At 40.0% G+C, this 24,441-nt stretch overlaps 1 protein-coding gene and 1 pseudogene across 1 annotated transcript; one reads left to right on the top strand and one right to left on the bottom strand.

Moving 5' to 3' along the window:
• Window positions 1-2,510: 2,510 nt before the first annotated feature.
• Window positions 2,511-5,189, bottom strand: LOC113881492 (annotated as a pseudogene).
• Window positions 5,190-22,857: 17,668 nt separating this feature from the next.
• Window positions 22,858-23,805, top strand: LOC113881707 (putative olfactory receptor 2B8). The gene has a single exon (XM_027524774.1). The coding sequence runs from the start codon at window positions 22,867-22,869 to the stop codon at window positions 23,803-23,805; it is 939 nt and encodes a 312-aa protein (XP_027380575.1). The 5' UTR covers window positions 22,858-22,866.
• The last annotated feature ends 636 nt before the right edge of the window (window positions 23,806-24,441 follow it).

The raw sequence follows: 24,441 nt of genomic DNA on the forward strand, positions 1-24,441 counted from the left end.
CAGAACCCGGGTCCAATCCCTGGGTCAGGAATATCCCCTGGAGGAGGAAATGGTGTCCCCACTCCAGTATTCATGCTTGGAAAATCCCATGGACATAGGTGCTGTGCAGGCTATAGTCCATGGGTCCCAAAGCGTCAGACATGACTTAGAGACTAAACAATGACAACCCTCACCTCTACCTCCAAATGTATACCCGCTTCCCAATTGAAGGGAATTTCACACTTAAACATTTTGGTCAGAGTCCGAGATCACCTCCCACCGTGAAGGAGAAAAGCTTGTTTCCTAAACATTTCTGCAGGTGGACATGGCACTAGGCTCCTCCAGTCACATGGACTCCAAATAAGGACACAGTGAGACAGAGAGAACTAAGATCATGGCATCTGGTTCCATCACTTCATGGAAAATAGATGGGGAAACAGTAGAAACAGTGGCTGACTATTTTTTGGGGCCCTAAAATCACTGCAGATGGTGACTGCAGCCATGAAATTAAAAGACACTTGCTCCTTGGAAGAAAAGTTATGACCAACCTCGACAGCTTATTAAAAAGCAGAGACATTACTTTGCCAACAAAGGTCCGTCTAGTCAAAGCTATGGTTTTTCCAGTAGTCATGTATGGATGTGAGAGTTGGACTATAAAGAAAGCTGAGTGGAGAAGAGTTGATGCTTTTGAACTGTGGTGTTGGAGAAGACTCTTGGGAAACCCTTGGCCAGCAAGGAGATCGAACCAGTCCATCCTAAAAGAAATCAGTCCTGAGTATTCATTGGAAAGACTGATGCTGAAACTCCAAAGCTTTGGCCACATGATGTGGAGAACTGACTCATTTGAAAAGATCCTACTGCTGGGAAAGATGGAAGGTGGGAAGGGAAGGGGATGACAGAGGATGAGATGGTTGGATGGCATCTCCAACTTGTGTAATCTCCAGGAGTTGGTGATGAACGGGAAAGCCTGGCATGCTGCAGTCCATTGGGTCACAAAGAGTTGGACACGACTGAGCCTTGAACTAAAGTGAACTGAGACAGAGAGGCTGACACCATGCTGACAGTTTTGACCTGCACAGAGTAAATGGTGGTAGTGTCATTGAGTTGCCAAGGGCAGCAGAGACAGCAAGCCTAGCACCAGAGTCCATCTTCCAGCTAAGGGAGTGTCTGTTTTGTGGACAGTGGCTTCTGCTCCCCGTGCAGGGGTGGTGGTTCCCATATGGTTCCCCACCTGGGAGAGACTGTGGATGCTGAGCTGGCTATGAATCCTCAGGCTGTTCTGTGACTTTTCCTGAAATAAAACCACAAATCTCACTCTTTCTCTCCTTTGCAACAAATTGAAATCCCTTTTCTTCCCATGAAGAACTTCATAAGTCTATCATGTAGGAAACTATCAGAGATTTTTTCCTCTCTGCTTTATTGAGATATGATTGATGTATTGAGTAAGTGTACAACCTGTGATTTGATACTTTTCTCTATTGCACAATGATCAGTACCACAACTTTAGCTTACACCTGTATAAAGTCACATAATTACCATTTCTTTTTTTGTGGTGAGAGCATTTAGATCTGCTCTCTTAGCAACTCAGAGACTTTATGATATCAGACTACTTTCTAAAATGTCCAGCTGCCTATCCTGCTTGGAAGAGAAAACATGTATCTCCCAGAAAATGTCTTGACTTTTTCTTCCCATTTAAGTGTGGATTTAAGCCCTTCCCCATCCTGATCACTCTCTGATCACAAGCCTCAGTGGATCCAAATCTGACTGAGAATCAGGACTGCTTGTCAGCCTTCTTAGAAAATACTTGGGTCTCCTCCTAGACTGAACATCTAAGAGTGTAGGGCACGGAATCCAGGAATCCCTTATGAGCAAGTCCTAGAGGGGAGGCTGATGCACAGCCATGTGGGAATCCTGGTCTATATTCTCACCACTAAATCTGTGATCTGAAAGCCAGCAGCATCAGCATCAAACTTGTTATGAATGTAAATTCCCAGGCTCTACTCCCGACTGTCTAGATGCTGTCTAGACCAGCATCTCCAGCCTGGTCACTGCACTATTTCTTACAGTTTCCTTTAGTGCACTCACCCTTCACCTCCTAATTATGTACAGCAACCTGACTGATGCTTCTAAAGGGCAGTCACAATGGATTGTCCTCTGTTTACACCATCTTACGAATCCACATCTTACTCAGACAACATCAACACTTTCCAATATCATCTAGGTCTGTATGATCTGACAAAACATGGGATCTAATCTCAGTTCCTCATTAGGCCAGCCACACCTGCCTTCTGGCTCTTCCTTGAATGCAGACACTTTCCTACCCTCGTGCATTTGCACAGGAGACTACCCTGCCCAGAGAGAACTTCCTCCAGACATCTGTGTGGACATGATGTGGTCAGAACCCACAGGAGAGAAACTAGAGAAGGAATTTTGAGGAGGCCCCCATGGCCTCCTGTCTGCACCCTGGCAAGGGTCTCAAGAACCACATCCAATCTGTACTCACTTGCAGCCTGAGTGTAGCTCCCTCTTTTTCACCTGCAAGAAGAAAACATCAAGTGAGAGGCCATAGAGAAGACTGAATCATGAGATCCTAGAGGAACCCCCTAGTCCTGGACCCCACAGAATTTTTTGGAACTGTGACCAAAATCCAGGACAAAATCAGGAGAATGAAGAAAGGTGCTATTGAGGCAACTGGACCAACTGCCCTTTTGGAGGTCTGTCCTCAGCAGGGACCCTCCCCTCTGATCATCACGTGCTGAGAGACAGGCCCCCAACTGGAATTACAAAGTGAATAATCTGTCTTTCATTTCACATGTACTTTACAAAAGGGTCATTGTTAGCATCAGCTCAGACTCCACATGTGTGTGTGGAGGGTACTTTCCAATAATTAGGCAGGTAAACATTTACCTGGGTTTGAAACTCCCAGTGAGACAAGAAAACTCAAATCCCTCCGTCCCTCCCCTACCTGAGCGCTTCTTCCTCCAGATCACAGCTCCAGTTCAGTTCATTTCAGTTCAGTTGCTCATTCGTGTCCGACTCTTTGCGACCCCATGGACTGCAGCATGCCAGGCCTCCCTGTCCATTGCCACCTCTCGAAGTTTACTCAATTTCATGTCCATTGAGTTGGTGATGCCATCCAACCATCTCATCCTCTGTCATCCCCTTCTCCTCCTGCTTTCAATCTTTCCCAGCATCAGGGTCTTTTCATATGAGTCAGTTCTTTGCATCATGTGGCCAAAGCATTGGAGTTTCAGCTTCAGCATCAGTCTTTCCAAGGAATATTCAGGGCTGATTTCCTTTAGTGGACTGCTTGGATCTCCTTGCAGTCCAAGGGACTCTCAAAAGTCTTCTCCAACGCCATAGTTCAAAAGGATCAATTCTCCGGTGCTCAGCTTTCTTTATAGTCCAACTCTCCAGTTACCACAACTCCAATGACCATGAGTAGAACCAGGCTAACAATGATGTCTATGTTGGGGACAGGGCTGAGAAGGTACTGTGGAGGAAAGAGAAGGGGCCCAGACTTCAGGTTTGAATCCTGTTCTTGCTGAAGGGGTCCAGAAAGGCTCCAGCTTTATCTGAGAAGAAGCTCCACCCCAGCCTCCTCCCTACCCCATCTCAGCGGGAGGGTCTCCTGAAGTCCCTTGTGCTGCACATGGCACGTGTATCTCTTCTCCTCTCCAGAAGGGACCACTAGGGCCGCCCACGTCTTGAAGGTTCCATTCCCCGAAGGCCTGGTCTCTACAAGCTCCATGTCCTGGGTCTGGTCCTCTGTGTCACACTGCTAGGTCAGTGAGATCTCTTCAGGGTAGAAGCCCAGGGTCCAGCACCTCAGGGGGACCTCATGGTCAGAGATGGGTGATGGGTCACATGTGTCTTTGGAGGGTCTGTGGAGGATGAATCAGAAAATTCCCATTTAGTGTTACCTCCATGGGTCCCTGAAGCAGCATCCTGTGACCATCCTGAGAATAAACAGGACAGTGGGTTTGAAAAGAAGCAACACAAACACCAGACACCAGCCTGGACTCGGAGGTCTGGGCATGTTCCCAAGTCCTTGGAAAGTTCTGGAGTCAGGGTGAGAGCCAAGGTAGGAGGTACCATGTAAGGGAGTGAGTACAGAGTAATGGTCCTGACTTAGGTGGAGGCTGGATGACTCAGAAAAGCTGGAGTCAGGCCTCCAAACATGTTTTCAGGGTGAGACCTGGCCCTGAGAGACAGTCATGGTTCACAAGATGGTACCCAGGGTGAAGAGAAACCGCTGACCAGTTATCTCAGGGATGGGTTCCTGCTTCTTCCCCAAAGAGACTGTCCTTCAGAAAAGTGGGGCCACTGGCGAGTCACTCTCTTGTACAGAATATGAAAACCTATGCAGATTCCTCCCTCTGCCGACAGGAACTATCTACTCCTTGTGTGAAGTCAGGTCCAGCCCGAGGGGGGATCAGGGAGGCCCCACGCCTCTCGTACCTGAGCACAGCAGCGTGTCCTTCCCGTTCTCCAGGTGTCTGTGGAGCCACTTTACACAGTCACTGTCCAGGTAGTTCCTACTGTTCCCCGCAGCACTGCCCTGCTCAAGCTTCAGCTTGGAGATCTGAGCTGCTGCACAGGTCCTCATTCAGGGCAAGGTAAATCGTTGCCGTCATAGGCAATCTACCAGAACCCGAGGCAATAACTTTTCAAATATGCAATTATACCTCTTTCAGGAGAAGACTGGGAGATGGGTGTTTCTGTCTGTTCCCTCCACATTGAGCCCTGGGTGGGCGGGTGCAGGCAGCCAGTTACAGGCTGTTTCTTTTTTTGCTACTGTCCTGTTGGATCCAGAAATGCAAGCCACTGAACCAGGTGATCAAGGAGTGTGCCCTCTGGCAGCAGCCACAACACCTGGGCAGCCATACGTGTGCACAAACTCTTTTCACGGAGACACCAGTGACCTGGGGTGGGACAGAGGGAGAGCATGATGATGGCACCTGTTGGCTTCTCAGGTTTTGGCGAGGATTGCAGTTGACCCCTAGATATGTGTTAGAAGTCTTAGCTTTTAAGATAAGGAAATAGGCTTCTTTCAGGGACAAGCTGGAGGTTTCAGTCTGTGTCTGTGTGCTATGCCCTGGAGAGATAGCCACAGTGGGTCTGGGTGAGCCTGTTTCTTAGTTCATTATAGCCTCATGGATTTCATGGACACAAACTTTGTTGACTTTCAGAGAATTTTGGAGGCCCATGTCTCAGGTCTAAACCTTCAAAGTGAAGGTCCCAGACGTGGGACACTTTGTTTCTCAGGGAGAAACTGGCAGCGGTGACTTCCCTCCTGATTGTATATTGTGGCTCCAAGGGTGGGGCTTAGGTAGAGATTTTGTGTCTGCATCTTTTAATGATTTACTTGTTTAACCCCTAATGATTTTAGTGTGGGGTTTTTCTGTGTGTAGGATTCACCCAGCTTTTCTACATTTCTTTTAGAAGCAGTTTTCTGTGTATAACTGCAGATTCAGTGTGCCCCTGGGAGGAGGGGAGATCTGGAGTCTGTATGTCATGAGTAAACAGGAACCTTCTAGCCTTTTGAGCAGCTTCCTCTCTCCTCTCTCTCATTGCCGTTTATGTTTTGATTTGTGTTTCTGTCTGTCCCTCTTTTTCTCATTCTCTAGTTCTTGTTTTATTCAAATCCTTAAAAAAAACTTTTTATTTTGAAATAGTTGCAGATTAACAGGAAGGTCTAAAGATAGTATAGAGAGGTCTTGGTTACCTTTGACCTTTTTCCCAAAGGTTATACATTATATAACTATAATACAATTTAAAAGCGAGGAAACTGACATTGGTACAACATATGTATAGAGTTCCATGTAATTTTTTTTCACATGTAGATTCCTGTAGCTGCAATCATGATCAAAATATGGAATGACCCCATGACCACTCACATCTTCTTTGTGATACCCCTTTATAGTCACACTCCCTTCCTCCCCTCCCCTGCACTCTCCATAACCATCCCTCACTCCTGGGCACCACTAACTTGATCCCATCTCTATTATTTTTTCATTTTGTGGATGGGATAAAGCTGGGATCATATAATATTTAACCTATTAAGATAGACTTATTTTCATTCAACATAATACCCTTGAGATTCATCGAAGATGCTGTCTGTATTAACAGCTTATTCCTTTTTTATTGCTAAGTGGTATTTCATAGTTTGGATGTACCATCATTTGTTTAGAATATTTTAGTAATTTTCAGCTTTTTGCTATTACAGATAAAACTGCTATGAATAATTGTGCACAGGTTTTTGTGTGGAATACATTTTTTTTCTCTGTCATAAATGCCCCAAAGTGTGATTACTGGGCTCTATGGCCAGTGTGTATTGGATTTTAAAGAAACATCCAAGCTCTTTTATAAAGTAGATGTATCATTCTTATTAGAAATGTATGAGTGATTCAGTTTTTCCACAATGAATCCAACATTTGATATTTTCCCCATATTTTTCATCTTGGTTGTTCTAGTAGGTAGGTACTCTTAATGGTCTTAATATGTGTTTTCCTGATGGTTAGTGATGCTAAACATCTTTTCATGTGCTTATTTACCATTTGTGAATTTGCATTGTGGAGCTATCTGCTCAAGTGTGTTTTAACTGAGTTGTTTTCTATTGCAGAGTTTTGAGAGTTGTTTGTATATTCGAGATATGAGTGTTTTATATGATAAGTAGCTTGAAATGTTTTCTTCCAGTCTGTATCTTAACTTATTATCCTCTTAACAGAGACTTTAACAGACCAATGCTTTTTATTTGGATGAGTCCTCATTTGTAGATTAAAAAAATAGATTATGCTTTCAGTGTATTATATTCCAATATAAAATAAGAATTTTAAAAAGTAGCATAGGAAAAATGCATGTAATTGCAAATAAGCATTTCTCAGTTCAGTTCAGTCACTCAGCTGACTCTTTGTGACCCGATGGACTGCATCACGCCAGGCTTCTATGTCCATCACCAATTCCCGGAGCCTACTCAATCTCATGTCCATCTCGTTGGTGATGCCATCCAAACAACTCATCCTCTGTGGTCCCCTTCTCCTCCCCTCTTCAATCTTTCACAGCATCAGGGTCACCTTCCAGTGAATATTCAGACCTGATTTCCTTTAGGATGGACTGGTTGGATCTCCTTGCAGTCCAAGGGACCCTCAAGAGTCTTCACCAACACCACAGTTCAGAAGCATCAATTCTTCAGCGCTCAACATTCTCTATAGTCCAACTCTCACATCCATACCTGACTACTGGAAAATCATAGCTTTGACTAGATGGACCTTTGTTGGAAATGTAATGTCTCTGCTTTTTAATATGCTGTCTAGGTTTGCCAAAACTTGTCTTCCAAGGACCAAGCATCTTTTTATTTCATGGCTACAGTCACAATCTCCAGTGATTTTGGAGCCCCCAAAAATACAGTCTTTCACTTTTTAAATCATTTCCCCACCTATTTGCCATGAAGTGATGGGACCAGATGCCATGATCTTAGTTTTCTGAATGTTGACCTTTAAGCCAACTTTTTCACTCTTCTCTTTCACTTTCATCAAGAGGCTTTTTAGTTCTTCTTTGCTTTCTGCAATAATGATGGTATTATCTGCATATCTGAAGTTATTGATGTTTCTCCCAGCAATCTTGATTCCAGCTTGTACTTCATCCAGCCCAGCTTTTCTCATGATGTATTCTGCATATAAGTTAAATAAGCAGGGTGACAATATACAGCTTTGACGTACTCCTTTTCCTACTTGGAACCAATTTGTTGTTCCATGTCCAGTTCTAACTGTTGCTTCTTGACATGCATACAGATTTTCAGGAGGTAGGTCAGGTGGTCTGGTATTCCCATCTCTTGAAGAATTTCCCACAGATTGTTATGATCCACAGAGTCAAAGGCTTTGGAATAGCCAAAAAAGCAAAAGTAGATTTTTTCTGGAACTCTCTTGCTTTTTCAATGATCCAGCGGATGTTGGCATTGTTGATCTCTGGTTCCTCTGCCTTTTCTAAAACCAGCTTGAACATCTGGAAGTTTACGGTTCACTTACTGTTGAAGCCTGGCTTGGAGAATTTTGAGCATTACTTTGCTAGCATGTGAGATGAGTGCAATTGTGCGGTAGTTTGAGCATTCTTTGGCATTGCCTTTCTTTGGGATTGGAATGAAAACTGACCTTTTCCAGTCCTGTGGCCACTGCTGAGTTTTCCACATTTGCTGGTATATTGAGTCTAGCACTTTCATAGCATCATCTTTTAGGATTTGAAATAACTCATCTGGAATTCCATCATCTCAACTAGCTTTGTTCGTAATGATGCTTCCTAAGGCCCACTTGACTTCACATTCCAGGATGTCTGGCTCTAGGTGAGTGATTACACTATCGTGATTAATCGGGTCGTGAAGATCTTTTTTGTACAGCTCTTCTGTGTATTCTTGCCACCTGTTCTTAATATCTTCTGCTTCTGTTAGGTCCATACCATTTCTGTCCTTTATTGTGCTCATCTTTGCATGAAATGTTCCCTTGGTATCTCTAATTTTCTTGAAGAGATCTCTAGTCTTCCCCATTTTATTGTCTTCCTCTATTTCTTTGCACTGATCACTGAGGAAGGCTTTCTTATATCTCCTTGCTATTCTTTGGCACTCTGATTCAAATGGGTATATCTTTCCTTTTCTCCTTTGCCTTTAGCTTCTTTTCTTTTCACAGCTATTTGTAAGGCTTGTCAGACAACCAATTTACCTTTTTGCATATCTTTTTCTTGGGGATGATCTTGATCACTGCCTCCTGTACAATGTCACAAACCTCCGTCCATAGTTCTTCAGGCACTCTTTCTATCAGATCTAATCCATTGAATCTATTTGTCATGTCCACTGTACAATTGTAAGGGATTTGATTTAGGTCATACCTGAATGGTCTGGAAAAGGTGAGTTTTCATTCCAGTCCCTAAGAAAGGCAATGCCAAAGAATGCTCAAACTACCGCACAATTGCACTCATCTCACATGCTAGTAAAGTGATGCTCAAAATTCTTCAAGCCAGACTTCAACAATATGTCAATCGTGAACTTCCAGATGTTCAAACTGGTTTTAGAAAAGGCAAAGGAACCAGAGATCAACAATGCCAACATCCGCTGGATCATTGAAAAAGCAAGAGAGTTTCAGAAAAAATCTACTTTTGCTTTTTTGGCTATTCCAAAGCCTTTGACTGTGTGGATCACAACAATCTGTGGGAAATTCTTCAAGAGATGGGAATATCAGACCACCTGACCTACCTCCTGAAAATCTGTATGCATGTCAAGAAGCAACAGTTAGAACTGGACATGGAACAACAAATTGGTTCCAAATAGGAAAAGGAGTACATCAAAGCTGTATATTGTCACCCTGCTTATTTAACTTATATGCAGAATACATCATGAGAAAAGCTGGGCTGGATGAAGTACAAGCTGGAATCAAGATTGCTGGGAGAAATATCAATAACCTCAGATATGCAGATGACACCACCCTTATGGCAGAAAGTGAAGAGGAACTAAAGAGCCTCTTGATGAAAGTGAAAGAGAAGAGTGAAAAAGTTGGCTTAAAGGTCAACATTCAGAAAACTAAGATCATGGCATCTGGTCCCATCACTTCATGGGAAATAGATGGGACACAGTGGAAATAGTGGCTAATTTTATTTTTGGGGGCTCCAAAATGACTGCAGATGTTGAATGCAGCCATGAAATGAAAAGACACTTACTTCTTGGAAGAAAAGTTATGACCAATCTAGGCAGCATATTAAAAAACAGAAACATTACTTTGCCAACAAAAGTCCATCTAGTCAAGGCTATGGTTTTTCCAGTAGTCATGTATGGCTGTGAGAGTTGGACTATAAAGAAAGCTGAGCACTGAAGAATTGATGCTTTTGAACTGTGGTGTTGGTGAAGGCTCTTGAGAGTCCCTTGGACTGTAAGGAGATGCAAACAGTCCATCCTAAAGAAAATCAGTCCTGAGTGTTCACTGGAAGGACTGATGTTGAAGCTGAAACTCCAATACTTTGGCCACCTGATGCAAAGAATTCACTCATTTGAAAAGACCCTGATGCTGTGAAAGATTGCAGGAGGAGGAGAAGGGGACTACAGAGGATGAGATGGTTGGATGGCATCACTGACTCAATGGACATGAGTTTGAGTAAACTCCTGGAGTTGGTGATGGACAGGGAAGCCTGGCGTGCTGCAGTCCATGGGGTAGCAAAGAGTCGGACACGTCTGAGTGACTGAACTGAACTCATGCGAACAGTCTAGTGGTTTTCCCAACTTTCTTCAATTTCAGTCTGAATTTGGCAATAAAGAGTTCATGATCTGAGCCACAGTCAGCTCCTGGTCTTGGTTTTGCTGACTGTATAGAGCTTCTCCTTCTTTGGCTGCAAAGAATATAATCAATCTGATTTTGGTATTGACCATCTGGTGATGTCTATGAGTAGAGTCTTCTCTTGTGTTGTTGGAAGAGGGTGTTTGCTATGACCAGTGCGTCCTCTTGGCAAAACTCTGTTAGCCTTTGACCTGCTTCATTTTGTGCTCCAAGGCCTAATTTGCCTGCTTCTCTTAACTTCCTCCTTTTGCATTCCAGTCCCCTATGATGAAGAGGACATCTCTTTTAGGTGTTAGTTCTTGTCAGTCTTGTAGGTCTTTATGCTATGCTATGCTAAGTCACTTCAGTCGTGTCCGACTCTGTGCGACCCCATAGATGGCAGCCCACCAGGCTCCCCCGTCCCTGGGATTCTCCAGGCAAGAACACTGGAGTGGGCTGCCATTTCCTTCTCCAATGCATCAAAGTGAAAAGTGAAAGTGAAGTCGCTCAGTCATGTCCGACTCTTAGCGACCCCATGGACTGCAGCCTAACAGGCTCCTCTGTCCATGGGATTTTCCAAGCAAGAGTACTGGAGTGGGGTGCCATTGCCTTCTCTGGTAGGTCTTTATAGAACCATTCAACTTCAGCTTCTTCAGCATTACTGCTTGGGGCATAGACTTGGATTCCTGTGATATTGAATGGTTTGCCTTGGAAGTGAACAGGGATCATTTTGTTAGTTTTGAGATTGCATCCAAGTACTGCATTTTGCACTCTTTTGTTGACTCTGATGGCTGCTCCATTTCTTCTAAGGAATTCTTGCTCACAGTAGTAGATATAATGGTCACTGAGTTAAATTCACCCATTCCAGTCCATTTTAGTTAGCTGATTCCTAAAATTTTGATGCTAACTCTTGCCATCTCCTGTTTGACCACTTCCAGTTTGCCTTGATTCACGGACTTAACATTCCAGGTTCCTATGCAATTTTGCTCTTTTCAGCATTGGACTTTACTTCCATCATCTGTCACATCCACATCACATTCTAGATAATGTCAAATTATTATCCAACATTATTTTTCCAATTAATATTTGCAACATCAAGATGGAAATAGGAAGAAATGTTAATTGCAGGTCTGTAATTCCCTTCATCTCTGGACACCCTATGCAATACTAATCTTTACTTGACCTCCTTATAAATATTACAATGGAATTTAACTAGTAGAGAGATTACTGAGAAAATTCTACTCTAAGAGTATTTTAAGGAAAAGATAATTTCTCCCTATGGGTAGAATGTTATTTAGAAAAAACTGGCATTTATGGTTCTATGGGAAATGCTTGGCTATAGCATGTAAATTAGTTATAGAAGATCTGTATACTTGTCTGATTAATGGCATATAAAACCCAAGATACTTCAAATTTAAATAGCTTTTCCTGAGATAGCTTATACTACTAATTAGAAGTTGTCTATTAGTTTGAAAGAAAATGTGTTCTAGTGGGGAAAAGAGATTATATATTTTTTGAAGCTGCTTTTGATGGTACAGCTAAAGCCTTCCATGGACAGATGCTAATTAATTCTGCCTTTTGCCTGTATAGTCAAGTGTATAAGTTGTTTTGAAATTAATTGATCTTCAAACTTCAAAACACACAATATCCATCAAGTTTCCTTCAGTTTACTTTAACAATTATAGCTATCTTGTTTAACTCAGTCATGTGGAAATAAATGCAAAATTGAGTTGAACTTAAACAAACCATGGAAGTTTTATTTAAAAAGTCAATAATTTTTCTGTTTGTTTATGTAAATCATTACAACTTTCAGATAGAATTTGAATAATGTCATAGAGGACTGGTAGTTTTTCCTTAGCCATATTAGAAGTTTGGGAGTAAAATGTGGTGGCTGACTTTTAATATATTTACCTTAAAGATTAGATAGGAACTGCCTAATTGGTAACTCTGTGATCCATTAAAAGTTGGTTATGAATATTAGATAAAAATTAATTTACTTTTAAAATTAAGAAACTTAATGAATTCTTATTTATATATGGATAATTTTTTTTTTTGCAAAGGTAGAAAAAAATCTCAAGTGTTTAGTAAAATATCTAAACAATTAAAGAGGAGAGTTAAGGTAACTGAGAAGTCAAGGGAATTATCCGACCTCTGACAATTATGAGAAGTTATAAAAGAGGCAGGTTAGGTATCCTCTTGCATTCTCCTTGATATTCATTTTCCCTGAGGATTGTCATCTCTGGGCAGCTAGGTGACATCAGCTAATTAACAGTTCAGGACATACATTCCTCAGAGACTTCAGTCAGGTAAACTATTTTAACCAGACCAGTTTTACTGCAGTTTCATACCAATCTCATGCTTTCATAATGAGCTCTCCATCATAGAGCCAAGACATTATATTCAGAAGGAATCCTGAGAGTTTGAAATTGCCTTCTCATGTCATCCTACCAGCTAGACACAATGCTGATCTTCAGTATCGTGTGAAGATATTTGAAGTTATCAAGAGAAAGCATCTTCTTGCTTAAGGAAATTTAAGGACATTTCAATTCCAAGTTAGCAGAGTCAACTTGTGTACCCATTTCATACAACCTGCATCCTTAGTCTACATACCCAGGTTCCAATGCCCAGTACTGTATTAAAGGCAGGAACTGGAAATGAGATAGGGAACGAGCTTAGGACACTCACATAAGGGGAATAAGACTGAGAGGACAGGAACTCGATCTCTGTGGTACTTTAGAAATTGGTAAGTGAGTTTGTTTTCAGTTGCAAGTGTTCCTGAAAGGCTAAATTGAGTAACATACATGACAGTTGGCAAAACAAACAGAAACTCCTATAGAAATTCACCAAATTTAAGAACTCAACTTAAGTGTTCCTTATGGAAGCCAACTTTGTGTTCCCGGGTCTCAATATGGATATATGAAACAATTTAAATTCAGGATATTTGGCTGTCATAAAACATGTCCTTCAGTAATTGAATAATAGCATATATGTGAATGTGAACTTATTAGACTATACACTTTCACTTTTTCCTCAGCTCCTATTTGCTGTGAAATTGCAGAATGTTTCTTAAAGTATATTGTCAATATCTGTAGTTTTAAAATGTTCATTTTCTCAAAGAAATGAACATAAGTAATCTTCCAAATGCTGGTTTGACAGTTACAACAATGAATGTCCATTTGTTGGTAATTGTGTCAATGCATTTTTGAATTTATTGTTAATGAAAAATGATCATTCTTCAATTGAGGAGAAATATCAATTTGAGAGGAGAAACGTGGGCCAGAAAAGGTGATCTGAATGTTTAATTCATTGGTGAATTAGGCAAATGACAATTTTCTGATGGCCTTGCACTGAGGTGATGTGTATTGTACACTGGTGACTGTCCTTTCATCCTTGCACACACTTATGAATGGACTCTACATTTTGTATGAATGGACTCTAGGTTTTGTATGAATGCTTTCAGTGTCCAGATCAGATCTTTTCTACTGGCTGGCGGGTGCACTGGTCCACACTATATTTGTCATGAGTATTGACCGATAGCTTCAGAGCCCATTCCTTCTTCAGAAAATTGCCATCATTGAATGGGAGCCACATTGCCAGGAGGTCTCCTGAACTTGGTTGGGGCAGCTTGCAGTCAATGACAGATCCTTGGGATATATAAAAGATTGCCTTTGGGTCAAGTGGAGCTACATCTGACACAATGCATGCTCAACAGCTTGTTATTCTGTATACTAGTAACTAGTCACATTTAAATGACTAGGTATTTAAATTAACCTGAATTAAATTTAAATTTAAACTTTCATTCCTTAGCTGCCACCCTTGAAATGCTCAGTCAGCAACACGTGGGTAGCAGTGATTGTATTAGTGAAGATAGAATACTTTTTATCAGCATAGTTGTTGGAGAGTCCTGTTCCAGATTTCTCTGGGACCAGGCTTATTCTATTCCATTTGCGATCACATCCTTGCTTAGCAGCATTATTTGCTCTATTTTGCTCTTTGATTCTCTTTATCCTGAGAACATTCGATCAATAAACAGCTTGCAAAGGAATTCCTACTTCAGCCTCTCCTTCCCAACCTGGCCAAATGTTGTCCATAGTGATCAGAACTGTTATTTCTGATACCATGATAGACCCATTTGCTCCTCATTTATAAGTCCTGCATTGCCATTAGGGACCAGTCCTAATGTATTGGAGTTAAGCTGAGACAGAAGATTATTAAGGCAAAGCTGATTCAGTTATGGCTCTGAGGTTGCAGGGATTTTGTCTGCACCTTTTCAGGATTCCTTGAGGAACTGGATAGGGTAGAGTTTGAACTTGAAATTTATCAGTGAATGTTGCATAATTTGAGATCTCTTAAAGAGACATTATCTTGAGATCTTTTGTCTTTAAAATGTTTGGTTTGCACAGCAAGTAGCTAGTTTTCTTGAAATACTTCTTCCACTACAATTTGAGTTATATTATTGTCAGTAATATACAGTTATTATAACTGTAAATATACCTCTAGCACTGATATGTGTCTGTATTAAACATTTAACCTCTCTCACTTGATGTCTCTTCTCTTAATTAGTATAGTAGAATTGTGTTCTTGTGACATATAATTTCTATTATATTCTTTTAAAAAATAATTGTTATGTAAGATGTCATCTTTATTTTGTAGAATCTGTTCAATTTTACCCACTTGATATTTTCTATATATACACACATATACTTTGATTTTTTCATTTATTTCACTTTTGTATCCAAGTATTTATTGATATGTAGCTTGTATAGCAGAATTTGCCTATTTCATGTCATATCATGATGGTTACCAAGGATAGTATTTGTTGTTCCTGTAGCTAGGATGAATGTGCTTAATATTTCTAGTTTTTATTGTTTATGTAGTTTGTCTCCTACATATCAGTATTCCTTATTACGTTAGGTCAGTTGATATGTATTTTAACATACATGATAATTCCCAATTAAAGAGCAGAATTCTTTAAATGTGGTAGGAAGGAGATAAAAATTTCCCACTTAACCTCAGCCAAATAATATTCCTTACCTTGGAACGTTGCCTTCTGTGGTTGTGCAAACAGCTTTAGGAAGGGCGGGTGCTGAGTAGGGAAGGAGCAAGGGATTGGTGTGACCCAGGCCAGCAGAATGTACTCTTGAGATCATTGCGATGATGCATCTTGAAGTTTCCCATATCTGGTGTCCTCAGGAAGGGATAATTTCCTGAATTTCTTTAGAGAAAAAATATTTAAAGAAGCAAATATGACATTGGTATCCTAATTACCTTCCAGTGTAATCTCCACTTGGACCGGAATCATTTGTAACATACAAAGACATTACATTCTTTTTTTCTGTTTTAGTTGGTGTTGCTTTTGTTTGTTGTCTGACATTAAATTTTTCAGTCTAAAATCATTGATTTTTAGACCTGTCAGATACCTGGTCATTCAGCATCCCTTTTCTAATAAACGAATATTACTCTGTATAATTGCAAATGGTTTGAACAACTTCATCTTGACAGGATTTTATCTTTTATCAACTGCCTTTCTGGTCCTTATTGATATGATGATAAAATATATCATCATTTTATTACACTGGTCCATTTTTGTGTTGTTGTTTTCCTTTGAAGAAATAACATTTTATATTTGCCCTTCACTTTGGTGAATGCTTCCTTTATGAGGTACATTTAGAAAAATTTTCCAGCAGTTCATCTAGGATGAATGTGTCAGTATTTGTATATATGTTCATGAGACTGAGCCATAGGTTGTATTTGCTCTTCTGAGAAAGTGTGTCAGGGAATATATCCTGTCATTGCACATTTAGACTGTCAAAAATTTATAATTCTATTATAAATTTTTTTCTATATAGATCTGTGAATACCACAGACCACATTCTTTTTTTTTTTTTTTACATTTATTTATTTATTTATTTTTTTAAATTTTATTTTATTTTTAAACTTTACATAATTGTATTAGTTTTGCCAAATATCAAAATGAATCCACCACAGGTATACATGTGTTCCCCATCCTGAACCCTCTTCCCTCCACCCTCCCCATACCATCCCTCTGGGTCGTCCCAGTGCACTAGCCCCAAGCATCCAGTATCGTGCATCGAACCTGGACTGGCAACTCGTTTCTTACATGATATTTTACATGTTACAATGTCATTCTCCCAAATCTTCCCACCCTCTCCCTCTCCCACAGAGTCCATAAGACTGTTCTATACATCAGTGTCTCTTTTGCTGTCTCGTACACAGGGTTATTGTTACCATCTTTCTAAATTCCATATATATGCGTTAGAATACTGTATTTATGTTTTTCCTTCTGGCTTACTTCACTCTGTATAATAGGCTCCAGTTTCATCCACCTCATTAGAATTGATTCAAATGTATTCTTTTTAATGGCTGAGTAATACTCCATTGTGCATATGTACCACAGCTTTCTTATCCATTCATCTGCTGATGGACATCTAGGTTGCTTCCATGTCTTGGCTATTATAAACAGTGCTGCGATGAACATTGGGGTACACGTGTCTCTTTCCCTTCTGGTTTCCTCAGTGTGTATGCCCAGCAGTGGGGTTGCTGGATCATAAGGCAGTTCTATTTCCAGTTTTTTAAGGAATCTCCACACTGTTCTCCATAGTGGCTGTACTAGTTTGCATTCCCACCAACAGTGTAAGAGGGTTCCCTTTTCTCCACACCCTCTCCAGCATTTATTATTTGTAGACTTTTGGATCGCAGCCATTCTGACTGGTGTGAAATGGTACCTCATAGTGGTTTTGATTTGCATTTCTCTGATAATGAGTGATGTTGAGCATCTTTTCATGTGTTTGTTAGCCATCTGTATGTCTTTTTTGGAGAAATGTCTATTTAGTTCTTTGGCCCATTTTTTGATTGGGTCGTTTATTTTTCTGGAGTTGAGCTGTAGGAGTTGCTTGTATATTTTTGAGATTAGTTGTTTGTCGGTTGCTTCATTTGCTATTATTTTCTCCCATTCTGAAGGCTGTCTTTTCACCTTGCTAATAGTTTCCTTTGATGTGCAGAAGCTTTTAAGGTTAATTAGGTCCCATTTGTTTATTTTTGCTTTTATTTCCAATATTCTGGGAGGTGGGTCATAGAGGATCCTGCTGTGATGTATGTCGGAGAGTGTTTTGCCTATGTTCTCCTCTAGGAGTTTTATAGTTTCTGGTCTTACATTTAGATCTTTAATCCATTTTGAGTTTATTTTTGTGTATGGTGTTAGAAAGTGGTCCAGTTTCATTCTTTTACAAGTGGTTGACCAGATTTCCCAGCACCACTTGTTAAAGAGATTGTCTTTAATCCATTGTATATTCTTGCCTCCTTTGTCGAAGATAAGGTGTCCATATGTGTGTGGATTTATCTCTGGGCTTTCTATTTTATTCCATTGATCAATATTTCTGTCTTTGTGCCAGTACCATACTGTCTTGATAACTGTGGCTTTGTAGTAGAGACTGAAGTCAGGTAGGTTGATTCCTCCAGTTCCATTCTTCTTTCTCAAGATCGCTTTGGCTATTCGAGGTTTTTTGTATTTCCATACAAATTGTGAAATTATTTGTTCTAGCTCTGTGAAGAATACTGTTGGTAGCTTGATAGGGATTGCGTTGAATCTATAAATTGCTTTGGGTAGTATACTCATTTTCACTATATTGATTCTTCCAATCCATGAACATGGTATATTTCACCATCTATTAGTGTCCTCTTTGATTTCTTTCACCAGTGTTTTATAGTTTTCTATATATAGGTCTTTAGTTTCTTTAGGTAGATATATTCCTAAGTATTTTATTCTTTCTGTTGCAATGGTGAATGGAATTGTTTCCTTAATTTCTCTTTCTGTTTTCTCATTATTAGTGTATAGGAATGCAAGGGATTTCTGTGTGTTGATTTTATATCCTGCAACTTTACTGTAGTCATTGATTATTTCTAGTAATTTTCTGGTGGACTCTTTAGGGTTTTCTATGTAGAGGATCATGTCATCTGCAAATAGTGAGAGTTTTACTTCTTCTTTTCCAATTTGGATTCCTTTTATTTCTTTTTCTGCTCTGATTGCTGTGGCCAAAACTTCCAAAACTATGTTGAATAGTAATGGTGAAAGTGGGCACCCTTGTCTTGTTCCTGACTTTAGAGGAAATGCTTTCAATTTTTCACCATTGAGGATAATGTTTGCTGTGGGTTTGCACAGACCACATTCTTATAAGAAATCAAAGGAAGAATGAAATCTTATGAAATTGTAAACCCTGCCATGTGCAGTGGTGTCCTCTGAATTTTAATATATTCATGTCTGGCAATAAAGTGATGTGTTTGCTAAAAACACAAACTTTGATATCCAAGAGACCTAATTTTTGTTTACAAATTTAGGATTTTAATAATCTTGGCTAAGCTGCTTAACCACTTTAGTCTATTTCTTCAAATATAGAAGGCTAACAGTAATAAATGTCAAACTGTTTTGGAGATAGTTGAGATTATGCATGTAAAAGTTGTAGTGCATATCAAACAATCAACAATACCAACAGTGCTGACATTATTACTATTATTTTCAAAACTATTTCTGTATTTACTCATTTAATTTTTGACTGCACTGGATCTTGGGTGCTGCTCACAGGTTTTCTGCAGGTGCAGTGAGCAGAGGCTACTCTCTAGCTGTGGTGCGCCGGCTTCTCAGTGAGTTTTTTTCTCCTGTTGTGGAGCACGAGCTTCAGTAGTTGTGGTGCAGGAGACAGTAGTTGTGGCGGATGGGCATAGCTGCCCCGCGCATGTGGAATCATAGTTGTCCTGCTCATGTGGGATCTTCCTTGACCAGGGATCAAACCTGTGTCCTTTACATTGCATGGCAGACTCTTCACCACTGGACCACCAGGGAATCCCAGCATTATTAGCTACAAGCAGCATATCTTTCCAGCCTTCAAATTTTGGATACTTTAATTTTTCAAACTTTAAATGTGAGAATTTTTAATTAAGTATTGTTTTTGGAGGTGTGTGAACTAGTGCTCTTCCATACTGTTCTGTGATTGAGTGTTAAGTTAGATTAGCTTAATCCTTCTCATACATGATGTATTAAATTTCTATTATGTGTCCTTTTTATATTTCTGATCTTTTTTTTTTCTTTCCTTACCACTAAAGTATGGGACATGGAGGACATTTACACCATTGATGAAGGAATATTCCCCAGGGCCCCTCCACCACTACCTCTTCTTTCATTTGAGTCTTTGTGGTTGTTGTTCAGTCGTTCAGTCAGGTCGGACTTTGCAACCCCAGGAATGCAGCATGCCAGGCTTCCCTGTCTTTCACCATCTCAAGTTCATGCCCATTGAGTTAATGATGCTATCTAACCATCTCATCCTCTGTTGATGCCTTCTCCTCCTGTGCTCAATCTTTTCCAAAATCAGAGTCTTTTCCAATGAGTTGGCTCTTCACATCAGGTGGTGAAAGTATTGGAGCTTCAGCATCAACATCAGTCCTTCCAGTGAACATTCAGTGTTGATTTCCTTTAGGATTGACTGGCTGGATCTCCTTGCAGTCCAAGGGACTTTTGCAGTCCAAGAGTCTTCACCAGTACCACAATTCAAAAGCATCAATTCTTTGGCACTCACCCTTCTTCATGGTTCAATTCTCACATCCATACACGACCATAGTTCTGAGTGTATGGACCTTTGTTAGTAAAGTGATGTCTCTGCTTTTAATACACTATCTAAGTTTGCCACAGCTTTTCTTTCACGGAGCAAGGGTCTTTTAATTTCACGGCTGCAGTCACCATCTGTAGTGATTTTGGAGCCCAAGAAAATAAAATCTGTCATTGTTTCCATTTTTTCCTCATCTATTTGCCATGAAGTGATGGGCCCAGATGCCATGATCTTAAGTTTTTTGAATGTTAAATTTTAAGCCAGCTTTTGCACTCTCCTCTTTCACCTTCATCAAGAGGCTCTTTAGTTCCTCTTTGCTTTCTGCCATCAGGGTGGTATCATCTGTGTATCTGAGGTTTTCAATATTTCTCCAATCAGTCTTGATTCCAGCTTGTGAGACATTCAGCCTGGCATTTCACATGATGTACTCTGTATATGTTAAATAAGCAGGATAACAATACACAGGCATGATGTACTCCTTTCCCAATTTTGAAACAGTCCATATTCCATGTTTGGTTCTAACTGTTGCTTCTTGTATGAAACCTGCATACAGGTTTCTCAGAAGACAGGTTAGGTGGTCTGGTATTCCCATCTCTTTAAGAATTTTCCACAGTTTGTTGTGGTCCAACAGTCAAAGGCTTTAGTGTAGTCAGTGAAGCAGAAGTAGAATTTTTGGGGTATTTCCTTGCTTTTTTATGATCCAACTAATATTGGCAATTGGATCTCTGGTTCCTCTGCCTTTTGTAAATCCAGCTTGTACATTTGGCTCTTACTTTTCCTTCATTAATGGCTTCCCAGGTGGCACTAGCGGTGAACAACCTGCCTGCCAATGCAGGAGACAAAAGAAGTGTGAGCAGAAATGTGGGTTCAATCCCTGGGCCAGGAAGATCCCCTGGAGGGGGGGCATGGCAACCTACTCCAGTATTCTTGCCTGGAGAATCCCAAGGACAGAGGAACCTAGTGGGCTACAGTCCACAGGGTCACAAAGAGTTGGACGTGACTGAGTGAGTAACACTTTCACACTTTTTCCTTTACTCAGTTTTTATTAACATTTATTTTATGACAATATTGTATCAATTTCTTTCACACAGCAGCGGGTCTACACCCAATTCAGATTCAAAGTTTGAAAGCCTTAGAAGAATTAAAAATGCACTATGTGCCTAATCATTTGAATGCAATAGAACTGAATTACATACTTTCTTATGTTGCTTAAGTTAATGTATGATCATGAAAAAGTGAAAGTGAAGTCGGTCAGTTGTATCCAACTCTTTTCGCTCCTTTGGACTGTAGCCCATCAGGCTCCTCTGTCCATGGGATTTTCCAGGCAAGAATACTGGAGTGGGTTGCCATTTCCTTCTCCAGGGGATCTTACCAATCCAGGGATCAAACAGAGGTCTCCCGCATTGCAGGTAGACTCTTTACCATCTGAGCCACCAGGGAATACCAATGATCATGTCTATGCAATAATAAATAGGTAGATGAATATGGTAATCAGCTAACCTTAGGGCTGGTGTTGCGTTTGGTTTGATGTAAGTAATGTTTCAAGATAGCTCCCAGAAAGGTGCATACGTAAAATTAACCTAATGTAAATGGATGTTCTTAGATTTTTATAATACCAAAGTGTACTTTTCCTTATATCTTCCCTCATATTATTAATACTTTTAGTTTTACATCCTATCTTTGACCTGTCATTGCACTGACAGTGCATCTGTGTTTGTATATATTTATCTATCTAAATATTTATCATAGGGAGTGTTGTACACCATTACACTTTGTGCACAGATTACACAATTGGATATCTTTAAAAAATATTTATCTTGATTAAAATGTTGATAGCGCATAATCCTATCTTCTTTAGGAATTCCAGGCTTTTAGTTGCTGATAATACGTGAAAATGAAATCAACAGAAAGAAGAGGTAAATGATGATTACTGGGTTTTGAACTTCTGCTGTGAACTATTTTTGTTATTTAGTCACTATGTCATGTCTGAGTCTTTATGACTCCATGGACTGTAGCCCACCAGTTTCTCTGTACTAGAGTGGGTTGCCATTTTCTTCTCCAGTGTATCTTCCCAATGCAGGGACTGAGCCCACATTTCCTATATCTCCTGCATTAGCAGGCAGGTTCTTTACTGGTGAGTCATCGGGAAAGCCCATGAACTGACTATGCACAGTGAATAAAGTTTTGGAGTTCTTGTTAAATTGGTGTAGTAATTTTAGTTATCTCAAGGGCAAGCGTTAAGCACTGTAATTGAATGGTAATATTTTCAAACTCTCAACAGTTTATTTTTTACTACTATACAGAAAGATTGGAGTATAGCATTCACAAATATAACGTATTAGGAGTAGAGAGACAACAATTCTGCCAAAATGTTTGCATGCAGCACTCTTAGTGATACTTCAAATGTAATATAATCTTTGTATAAGTACATTCTAGCTTATACTATTCTATATCTGAATGCATTTTAGAGATTTTTTGTATTATTCAATTACATGTGAGATATATACACATACAGTTACGTAGAATAATGAAAAACATATTTAAAATAAACTTTCTCCCTCTGTCTACATCTTTCTTACTCTTTCTAATCATTCTGCCTTGATTTTTCCTTACTTCCAATTTCTCTAAAATGTATATATATAATGATTGTACTTCAATCCTATTAATCTCAATCTGAAAGACATATTATATCTATGATTGATGCAAACCAAGTTTCATTATTTGATCTTAGTATTTTATTTATTATTTTCTTGTATTAAATATCAATATATAACTTTTTGTGAATAGTATAGAACTAATTGAGTTAATATATATCAATTTCAATGGGTACATGATTTATTCAAATAGTTGTATATAAAATCCTGTGGCCATGCCTTTGAACATGATAGATTTTCCTCTTCAACACTGCTCTTTCTTGGAAAATACCTTTTATAAATTGCTAAATGCCTGGTTTGACAGGAGCCTTGTGCCAGCAAAGGATGGAACAGAAAAATGGAAGTTCTTTCACTGGGTTTATCCTACTAGGTTTCTCTGACAGGCCTCAACTTGAGCTCGTCCTCTTGGTAATTCTTTTGATTTTCTACATCTTCACTTTGCTGGGAAACACAACCATCATTGCATTGTCCTACTTGGACCCACGTCTTCACACCCCGATGTACTTTTTCCTCTCTAACCTGAGTTTTTTGGACATGTGCTACACCACCAGCATTGTTCCCCAGTTCTTGGTTAATCTCAGTGGAGCAGACAAATCCATCTCCTTTGGTGGTTGTGTAGTTCAAATGTTCATCTCTCTGGGTTTGGGATGTACAGAATGTATTCTCCTAGGAGTTATGGCAATTGACCGCTATGCAGCTGTTTGCAGGCCCCTTCACTATACAGTAATCATGCACCCTCGTCTGTGTGCCTTGATGGCTTCTGCTTCATGGATCATTGGTTTTGCCAATTCCTTGTTACAGACAGTGCTCATCTTCCTTTTACCACTTTGTGGGAGAAATAAATTAGACCATTTCCTTTGCGAGATCCCTCCTTTTCTCAAACTTGCCTGTGTTGACACCACCATGAATGTGTATATGACCTTTTTTGGCAGTGTCATCACTCTTCTCACACCTGTTTCATTAATCATGTTCTCCTATGGTCGGATTGTCAGGGCCGTGTTAAGAATAAAGTCCGCTGCAGGGCAGAGAAAAGCATTTGGCACGTGTGGATCCCACCTCACGGTGGTCTCCCTGTTCTTTGGCACAGCCATCTCTGTGTATTTTCAGCCCAGCAGCAGCGACTCCCAGGATCAGGAAAAGTTCATGTCTCTCTTCTACACTGTCATTATCCCCATGACCAACCCCCTCATATATACGCTGAGGAACAGGGATGTGAAGGGAGCGATGAAGAAGGTGCTTTGGAAGGACTCTGACTCCAGATGATGGCTGAGGAGGACAGTTTAATGGAAGGACTTTGAACGCCAGAACTATTCAGAGATATATGTATGCCCCATGAGTTATCTAAAATTTCCGTTGGCAACTCTGCAGGGAATTTGTCTCTTTCATTCCCGTTGAAAAGTGAATGTTCGGATTCTAAGTTCATGTATGCATTTCAACTTCCAGAGATGCTGTTTCAATGTTCTGGCAGCATCTGCTTTGTAGTTACTGTTTTAACAGCTCCAAGGATTTTTATTTGCACTCTCATTTGGGTACATTGTTCCACATCTATTTGCAAAAAGACATGCGTTTATATTATATGAAGCCAAAATAAGAACATAAAACCACTGAAACACTGTAAGGAATATTATTAGTAATATTTTCTAGGAGTTACTAGAAAATAACATTCATTCGTTTATTTGGATCATGCCTCTACTGAAATTCCATGGTTTGATGATTTGATCAGACGTTTTTCACTGATGTAGGTGGAGCACTTGTGGGGAAAATAAAGTTGAATCTCAAAGAAAATCTTGCTGCATTAATTTTGGCAAAGCCATTCAGACATCAGGTGCAACTGTAACCTCAGCAGTGCGGCCGCCATATTGTGTAGGATCACTTCAGAGATGGCCGTGCCTAGGAAAT

Source organism: Bos indicus x Bos taurus, chromosome 23 (genome assembly GCF_003369695.1).
Source record: "Bos indicus x Bos taurus breed Angus x Brahman F1 hybrid chromosome 23, Bos_hybrid_MaternalHap_v2.0, whole genome shotgun sequence".
Lineage (NCBI taxonomy): Eukaryota > Metazoa > Chordata > Mammalia > Artiodactyla > Bovidae > Bos > Bos indicus x Bos taurus.